This window comes from Verticillium dahliae, genomic scaffold (genome assembly GCF_000150675.1).
Source record: "Verticillium dahliae VdLs.17 supercont1.10 genomic scaffold, whole genome shotgun sequence".
In the NCBI taxonomy this organism is placed as follows: Eukaryota; Fungi; Ascomycota; class Sordariomycetes; order Glomerellales; family Plectosphaerellaceae; genus Verticillium; species Verticillium dahliae.
In genome coordinates this window covers 814,501-823,382 of record NW_009276922.1, presented here as the reverse complement: position 1 = coordinate 823,382, position 8,882 = coordinate 814,501, and the positions used below count along the sequence as shown (strand labels likewise).

Genomic DNA, 8,882 nt, shown 5'->3' with positions numbered 1-8,882 from the left:
CCCATTTAGGCGCTAAGGATTACCAGGGGGGGGGGTATCAGGACTGCGGAGGGCCACAATTCAGATGTATTCCGACCCCCTACCTATATTCCAAGCCGCTGCGGACCACATATGGAAGACCTTTTCACTCTGCTCTAAATCAAGCACTGACAAGAGATTAAAGAAGTTGGTTGTGAAAAGACTACTCAACTCAGTTGTGTTACGGGTAAGACTTGTCAGGGGACCCTGCGGGTTCCCTGCGGAGCCGCCAAACAGGGGGTAGGTCAGAGGCTAAGGGCTACGAGAAACGTATATATATAGGCTACGGAGGGCCCTCCAAGCTGCGGAGGGCCAGAATTCAGATGTATTCCGACCCCCGACCTATCTTCTATCTGCTGCGGACCAAGTGTGGAAGACCTCTTCACTCTGTTCTAACAACGCTCTGACAAGACTCGTGGGTTGTTCAATACTTGGGCCTAAATCTCTACGAAAGCAGTCCAACTGAGTCTCATGTTGACTCAATGTCAAATCAGTTTAGCTAAACCGGCCAGCTTTACGTTATCAAATTTACGGATGTGTAAGAGCCATCACCAAGCACATCTAGGGCCAACCATAATAAATTGCGTGGAATATTCGATCAACCCACTTGTGTGATTCAGGGTCATGACTAATTGTCAAAGCGTTATTTAGAACATAGTGAAGAGGTCTTCCAAACGTAGTCCGCAGGCAATAGGATATAGGTAGGGGTTTGAAACACATTTAAATTCTGGCCCTCCGCAGTCTATATATATACGTTTCTCGTAGCCCTTAGCCTCTGACCTACCCCCTGTTTGGCGGCTCCGCAGGGTCGCCTGACACTAGTTCACTGCTGAACGTCAATCTGTACAGCTGCTTTATTTCAGATTAGCATAGTTCTCTTGACGCCAACTATTCCAAAAAAAAAAAATCCAGTCGCATCGAAAATAACTTAAAGACGCTCGTAACCAATCCAAGGAAAAGTACTTCGCCTCCCATGAAACCCCAACAACATCCGAGGTTGTGTTCCAATGAATTTGACTAGTGACTGAACCAAATGACTCTATATCATGATTAGATGGGTTACCGCATATTGCCTACAACAGAAAACGTCTTTTGACAGGCTCTTCGAACTGAAACTAAAGATAAGCCCTCCCATGACCAAAGCCTGAGGTCTGTTGCCAGCTGCCTTTTTTTCGTGCAGATGCACCCTGTCTTTTCTTTATCCAAGATTTTGTACATGCCTTTTCTTTGTGATATCGGAGCCACAGTCTCAAATCTGGTAACAAGAAAATGGATAATGTAACGTCATTCATAAAGCAGATTCACACTAGGAAAGAGATATAGGGAAGAGATAATCCGCGAAAAGGGCGACATCCCTATCTAAAGGAAAAATACTGATGTTAAGCCTGAAGATCCTGGTGATAAAGGCTTATCTTGCCAAACTGCCATACTCTGGTAAAGTAGAACACTCATAACTGAAACTGGCCCATCGAATTGAAACATCATTCCTGATCGTCATTAAGATCATGAGCATCGGAGGCTAGTCTGTTGAGAATGATGGACTCCTCGATGGTTGATGATTGTGCTATGATAGCCCCAGCGTCTGGGATAGCTGGGAACTTGTCCGACATACTGCTGATGTCGGATGGGAGAACGAGATGAGGAGGTGACTGCAGCTTTGCTCGAGATCGTGACGCTAACAGTTGGGAGCCATGCTGTTGCGGGAAGGTAGGAGTGAACCGGGTAGATGTTGAATAATTCGGATCCGAGATAGCACGGTGAATAGAGCTTCTGCCAAGTTGCTCAAAGGGAGTATCTATGCTCCTTTGCCTCTTTTCGTATCGGTAGCCTAGAATCTTACGCCATTAGAAAAATACAAGTAGCCTCGACGCGAGAAAGCTGCTTACGCGAACGACGTCCAGGGGTAGTCCTTTGAAGCCCTGTCCTCGAACCAGATGAAACACCTGCAGCAACACGAGAAGGGGGTCGAAGTGCGCTTTGTGATACAAGGGGTCCAGAGCCATTAGCGGTCTCCCTAAAAACGCGAGGGTGTGTGGAGATGAGGCGATGAGCCGACTCGGCCTGTTGCAGAGGAGGCAGAGATGGTCTGGGCACAGCATCACGGGCTTTGAGTAGCATTTTCCGGAGAGAGCTGCCGATGACAATGTAAATGTGCCTTTCCGAAAACCAAGCGGGACGAACTTCTGTCATAGCAACAGCTTGGATAGGTATTTCAGGGATTCCGAAGTGAAGTATGCGGACTGTGGTCGGAAAGTATCGCTGCGCGGACAGGAGCCCAAATCCGGTCATGTATCCCCTCCCTTGCTTAGGCGGCGGCAGCTCAAGGCTGTCGATATCGTACAGCCTGGTCAGGTCCGCTGCTATGGCAGTGTGTTTTGATGCGGTGTGAACTGCGCCCACGGGTTGGAATATCCCGTACGTATCCTCGATTTCTATCTCGAAACGTTCGGAAAATTGCCCGTTTGTCATCTCAGCATCCAACGGGCATGATCGGTCCTCAGCACTGGCTTGTTCTTGTGTGGTATTCTGGGTTTCCAAGGCAAATTGCAACGGAGTTGCTCCACTGGTCATATCCTCTGTGTCCATTCCAAGGGTCTGTGAGATCAACGTAACATCGAACGAACTTGGTTCACCGTTTGAAGAACCCACGACCATCGGTCCACTGGTAATGTCTGAGGCTTGCATACCGAGGGCCACTCCAGATGCAGTCCATAGGATGAAGTCATCAGCATCGCGGGAGCGATCACTGTGGTTTTGGTTGATGTTCGCCATGGCAGCAGTTCAAGTTGTTGGCCCAACGCCTTGCGTGAAGCCAAGCTACATGGAAATATGGGAAAGAACAAAGCCAAAGAATATCCGGAGTCTGTCGCACCGTTTCTGATGTATTTCTGGTTCCAAAGACGACCAAGATGAATCGACGACCGAGCAACAACCCTGACCTGGGATCTGTGTGGGATGAAAGGGGGCACGAAATTGACTGGCCGGACCGGAAGGGCAGGATGTCGGTTGACAGATGGAATAACTTATAGTCGCTGTCCGTGGGAAGATGGTATTCCTACTGGTTTCGAGAGATTGTATTCCGTTTAAAGAATTCTTTGATTTCGTGAGATGTTGCAACGAGGATTACGAGCTGACGAACAGCTTTGGTATCGATATATGTTCCAACTGAAGATTCTAAGGGGCAGTGTTGTTAAGGGCCCATACATCAGTGCGAACCTGTTCGTAGAAGGCGAGCCTGAATTAATGCAAAGAAAATTTTCTTATAGGGAAGCACCACAGATAAGACCTATGCGGCTCGGCGTTTTAATCTTGGACCACGGTGTGTTGGGCCATGGTGTGTTGGGCCATAGTGTGTTGGGCCATGGTGTGTTGGGCCATGGTGTGTTGGGCCATGGGGTGTTGGGCCATGGTGTGTAACACACACCAAACTGCTCAGGAGACGCGTATCCAGAAGAATTATTCACAAGACACATCTGGGTCACTGCCTACATCAGCACCTTAGGTTAGGCATCACTGGCGTACCGACGAACGCCGGGTTACAACTTGCTTTACCCACTCGAATTTACAGTCCATGTCGACAACCATTTCACATTGTAGAGAAATTTATCTTGCAATTGCAAAAAAAAAAAAACCCTGCCTTTCCGAAGAGTGCAGCGCTTCTACAGCAGAAATGTTCTGATCACGCACGTGCATTGATTACGGCTGTGACAAGAATCGAAGGCACGAAGACTCTGTGCATGATGTCGCATTGGAATTTCGGCATGCATTGGTATTTTCCATTTCCAATCACTACCTGTCAGCGACCTGAGTTTATATCACAGCGCGTCATCCGTAGCGATACCGAGACCAATCAATTAAGTCGGGGACCCTTGGAGTGAAGCGATATTGAATCAAGTGGCCGTCACCTACCTCCCCACAGCCTTGCCGTCGGGGCTCAGCTGGATCTGGTTGCTGCACTCGTGCCTTACCTTGAACCGGGATGTCAGTCTTGGCTCTTGATGGCAACCACCATCACGGTGACAGTCTGTCCTCCGACAATGATTGTTAATGGAATGGACTCAAAAGTGGTGTGGAAGAGGATGCATGGCGTTGGCAGTGCGTCTCGTCTATTCATAGCTTTAGGTCACGATGAGGCTGCCGGACTTACAGCATCAAACCAGGGCGTCTTAGGCTGCTCATAGCCAAGACATCGCCTTCTGCGAGTTAGATGATCATGATAGAATGGTTGGAAGGCATGGGCACACGCAGTCAGGGCGTACTCTAGGCCAAAGCGCAGTTAATAAATGGGGCGGAAATCCTACCATCTTGTTCGCTCGACTGACATTTTGGCGCCTATGAGTATAGTGATCAAATCTTCGCCACGTATATAAAGTGAGGATGTCTGAAGTAAAGTCGCATCTTGGCTCGGGGCTTCATAGTATGCCCTCCCCCCAAAAAAGAGTCGCACGTTCTACCTGGTTTTCTGGGAGTCTGTAGGGTGGCAAGACCAGCACACCATTTCCTGAGCATTCTGTCCATTCAGCAGCCACATTTACAAACACATTTGCTAGCCCCAAGTTCACCCAAGTCAACGTGGCCAAAGGACAGCGAATATGGCCGAGAAAGCCCGCTCACCAGCCGAAGAAGAACAACCGAGCCCCACCACCCATCCACGTCGAAGCAGCAGGCTGCGGCGAGACCGCAATCCAAGCCATACACCGAGATCAAGCTCCACGAACCAGACTACAAACCTTTCTGGGGCCGAGTCTGCAAGCTTGGCATCCACACAGGCCACCAGTGAGCAGTCGCACCGTCCTCAGCAGGGCTCCGTTTCTGGTCGGCGTCGTCGCGCGTGTGCCGATTCCGTCGCACGGCCGGGCCATGCGGTTCCGATCCACCTTGCCATGACACCGGCGGCGGACCCACGGGAGCGACGCAAGCCAGCGGTCTATGTGCCGGCTGTGCCGGAGGAGCAGATCCCTAGCCACATTGACTTTGTCAACGACCCGGCGCACAAGTTCTGGACTTGGAGCCGGGAGAAGCAGGGTTGGTTCCACGAAGACCAGGAGGCTGGGAAAGTCATCTGGGCGCCGACGGAGCTGGATTAAAGCTGCGCATGCCGTTGTTTCATCGAGTGCTTCTCCCCCTCCCCTCCCCCCTTCTCTCTTTAGATCTTCATAGAATATGACTATTCTGGGAGGGGCATTGGCAATGGACGGACACAGAGTTGGATGCGATGGTTATTAGATATGCATGAGAATGTAGCATCGCAGGGGAGGAGCACTCGGTCGTTTTACTACGCTTCGCAAAGTCCAGGTGGACTACAGAGTGGGATCCTCACTGTTGACCAAGAGCTACCATGCCATGTCTGTGAGATAGATGCTGGAGCACAAAACATGAAAGCAATTCCTGTTGCCAGCAGAAATCAAAATGCAAATAATCTAAAGCGGATTTCTGATATCTCCTACACAACAGCACCAAAAAGACCCCACCAGCAACGCCGTACCGCGCCAGCCAACAGGGAAATCCAACCCAGTGAATCAAGCAGCGACAGAACCGCGAACCCAAGGACAGGAAGTAAAGAGGGTATCATTGGTCCCCCGTGAGCATCATGAGTGGAAGAAATGAAGAAGCAGGAAGAAAGAAAAGGGCAAAAAGGTCGTCCATCCGCTCCACCTCCCTCTCGAATCGCCCTCTGACGTTTCCCATCCTTTGCTAGATTTCGTGGATTTGCCCTCGTATGTGTCACCCAAACATAGATGTTGTAGCAGCCGTCCAGTTCTCCACGCCCTTTGCGTCAGTCTGTACAATTTCTTTTTTGACTCTATGGCTCTACTCCTTCATCTTGACGTAGTTGCTGGGGAAGATGCCAGTCCTGCCGCCGATTTGACCGGTCCTGCTTTGTGTTAGCATGTTCACACCACGATCAAGTCAGTTACAGACAAAAAACGTACCACCAATCATTTGCGCTGTCAGTCTTCTTCGTCACAGTTATGACCTCGCCCTTCTTGAAGCCGAGGTCGCCCGGCTGATCCGCGTCAAAGGTGAAGACGGCCACGGCCTCGTTCTGTCGCAGCTGCGCCGGCTTGGGCGCAAAATTGGGTTTCGCCGCCGTCGGCCGGCCGGGGCCGGTCCTGGACTCGCCGAAGCCGCTGTTTGTTCTGCTGTTGCTAAAGACGCCGTCATCATCGTCGCGACGCGATGCGAATGTGTTGGACCGCGAGACGCCTCCGAAGCCCCCACCGCCTCCACCCGAGGGACGATCATAGACATCGTCCTGCCAAGTGCTGCTGCGCTTGGGCCCGCCGAAGCCGTCGTCGCGGTGGCTGTCGCCGTACTGGCTTTCGCGGCGCGAGATGCCCTCGCCCATGGCATCACCGCGACGGCCGTTCCAGACAACGTCGTCGTGGTTGTTGTCGTAGACCGGCGAGTCATTGTACATGGGGTCGTTGCCGGCGACGGAGCCGCTGCGACCGAGGCCGGAAAAGGCGCGGCCGTTGAGAATGGTCATGAGAGCCTGGGACTGGGGCGGCGGCGCAACGCCGCCAGACAGGATCTGCTGGGCAGTGTAGCGGGTGCCGTAGAGCTTCTCGTTGGCGTCGCGGCGCTCGATGATACCAGAGCCCTCGAGAGAGACACCGGCAAAGAGACCCTTTGTCTTGGAGTAGGAGAAGATGCCGGCGACGCTGCGCAGGGAGGCAGCACCGGCAGCCTCGGCATTGCGTCCGACGGGACCGGCTGCGAGGGAAACGTTGCCGCCGAGGGTCAGGGAGCCGGCCTGAGCAAAGGTCTTGACGGCATTGGCGTCGTTGAGAATGAAGACAAAGTCGGTCAGCTCGAAGCCGATCTGGCCGCCAAAGCCGCCGCCGACCGTGGCGATGGCACTGGGTGCGCTCCAGCTGCCATCGGGTAGGCGAGCGACGACGAGACCGCTGCCGAAGCGACCGGAGCCGAGGAAGCCGGCTTTGAGAACGGTGAGGATGGCAAGGCCCTGCAGAAGGAAGAGTCAGCACGAGTCATCATGATATGTAGTGATGAATGCGATCAGGATATGACGAGGGTCGGCAGCAGACGAGAATTCGACGAAGAGACGTGTATACCTTGGCGTTTGCGAGGACAGACGGTGGGATGATCTTGTCGGGACCAAAAGCTTGCCGCGGGTCGATGAAGGAGGTCAGGATCTTGCCGCACTTCCTACACTCCGCTACAGAAAGATAAGTCAGTTTAGCTGGTATGCGGCTTGTCGACACAGTTCGCCGGCGAGCTACGGAATGGCCGGGGAATTTGGGCCTTGGGGGAATATGGGGCGGGTGATGCAACATACACGCCATGGACGACGGGAGTGGGTTGTTGAGACCCATGGTTGACGTGACCGGGTTTGACGAGGTATACAAAGTCGAGGAAGGCAGAAGAAGCTGAAGGGGAGGGAGTAGGAGGTAGAAAGAAGGCTGACAGTGGGCGGGGGGGGGGGCGAGGATGGAAGAAGTGTCGTGGAGTTTAGGTCGTAGGTATAGCCAGTTAGTTGTAGGAGGATCGGGTGGGCGCAGGCGCAGGCGCGAGTGAGTGATGGCGGGTCGGATTACGTAGTGGGGGTCGGGCAGTTGGGTTCCCTCTCGTTTGCGGCACTAAGTCTTGGCTGCGTAGCTCTACCCAGATGGGTTTGATCAACGGCGTGGCAAGATGCTGAAATAAAGTAAAGCTCGGGGTTCTCCCGAACTCGAAATTTGACGAGGCGAGGCTCGTGGTCGTTGCCTGCCTAAGTACCTAAGGTAGGTCTGGGACAATGCCAACGTCACGTCAGACTGGCACCCACGGACTCCAGAGGCGGAAGCTATGGGCAGCAGGCCGCCCATCATTCTGCGGGGAAAGAGCACCCAACACCGCTGTACCGCTGTACCGCTGTACCGCTGTACCGCTGTACCGCTGTACCGCTGTACCGCTGTACCGCTGCACCCAAAAAGTCCGCTGAGGGGAAAAGAAGGAGTATTGTGGCGGTGCATCGCCTGGTGTCACGGCTGAGCCACGATGCCCTCTCCACACAGGTGAGAGTGCTGGACCGCCGTGTCTCGGCCCCCACCCCCTGCCTAGGCCATCCCCCCTGTGACCTTCTGCTCCGGCTGGGGTTCGTCACTCTCTCGCCCCCCCCTTGTTCTCTCCATTGCGAAAGACCCGAAGTCCTGCTGCACGCAACCTCACTCCCGCGTCCGACGACAAGACCGACCGACCGAATACCCTACCGCGCCACCCATCAACGACACAGCTGACGACACCCGCCCACCTGATACTGCTGCTGCTGCTGCTGCCTTGACTGTCATCCTTACGGCTCGATCCTCTCCACCGCTGACTAGCCATCGCCGCCACTCGACGTCGCATCCAGACCACGGCCCGCGTGAAACATCGTCAACAGCATCACTTCCCTCGCCTGCCCCCCTCCCCCTCCACCGCCCACCATGTCCGAAGCCTACGAACGCGAGCGCCAGAACAACGCACGCCTCGACGAGCTCTCCTCCAAGATCTCCGCCCTGCGCGGCGTGACCGTTGACATCTACGACAACGCCCGCGCCCAGGATGTCATCGACAATACCGTGCGTCTCCTATCCCCCCGCGCCTACTCTCCCCGCGTCTATTGCCCTATTGCCCCCCCCCGCACCACCCCCCCTTAAGTCGTTTTTCATAGTCCCCCCCAGTACTATGCAAGCGGCTACGGCGGTGTCTTGACCACCTTGTCGGGGTTGTCAGCCGCGCCAAGAATAGATATACGTGCCCATATTAGACAAGTTACGGCACCTACGCCAACGGTGTATACCCCGAGTAGTGATGGTATTCGTCCAAACAAACATGGAAAAGATGGGACAGCCGACTGATTTATGCCTACGGTAGCTGGC

General features: G+C 53.6%; 4 protein-coding genes across 4 annotated transcripts; 2 read left to right on the top strand and 2 right to left on the bottom strand.

Annotated features, from left to right (window-relative positions):
- Nucleotides 1-862: 862 nt before the first annotated feature.
- VDAG_05535 (uncharacterized protein) lies at nucleotides 863-2,790 on the bottom strand (the record flags this gene model as incomplete). Its single annotated transcript, XM_009652430.1, has 2 exons — nucleotides 863-1,678; nucleotides 1,905-2,790. The coding sequence occupies 2 exons, from the start codon at nucleotides 2,788-2,790 to the stop codon at nucleotides 1,500-1,502; spliced, it is 1,065 nt and encodes a 354-aa protein (XP_009650725.1). The 3' UTR covers nucleotides 863-1,499.
- A 1,663-nt stretch (nucleotides 2,791-4,453) lies between these two features.
- On the top strand, nucleotides 4,454-5,105 carry VDAG_05534 (uncharacterized protein; the record flags this gene model as incomplete). The annotated part of the gene is made up of 1 exon (XM_009652429.1): nucleotides 4,454-5,105. The coding sequence occupies exon 1, from the start codon at nucleotides 4,611-4,613 to the stop codon at nucleotides 5,103-5,105; it is 495 nt and encodes a 164-aa protein (XP_009650724.1). The 5' UTR covers nucleotides 4,454-4,610.
- A 724-nt stretch (nucleotides 5,106-5,829) lies between these two features.
- On the bottom strand, nucleotides 5,830-7,358 carry VDAG_05533 (SH3 domain-containing protein; the record flags this gene model as incomplete). Its single annotated transcript, XM_009652428.1, has 4 exons — nucleotides 5,830-5,893; nucleotides 5,952-6,988; nucleotides 7,098-7,201; nucleotides 7,322-7,358. The coding sequence occupies 4 exons, from the start codon at nucleotides 7,356-7,358 to the stop codon at nucleotides 5,830-5,832; spliced, it is 1,242 nt and encodes a 413-aa protein (XP_009650723.1).
- Nucleotides 7,359-8,447: 1,089 nt separating this feature from the next.
- Nucleotides 8,448-8,660, top strand: VDAG_05532 (uncharacterized protein; the record flags this gene model as incomplete). The annotated part of the gene is made up of 1 exon (XM_009652427.1): nucleotides 8,448-8,660. The coding sequence occupies one exon, from the start codon at nucleotides 8,448-8,450 to the stop codon at nucleotides 8,658-8,660; it is 213 nt and encodes a 70-aa protein (XP_009650722.1).
- Nucleotides 8,661-8,882: the final 222 nt, after the last annotated feature.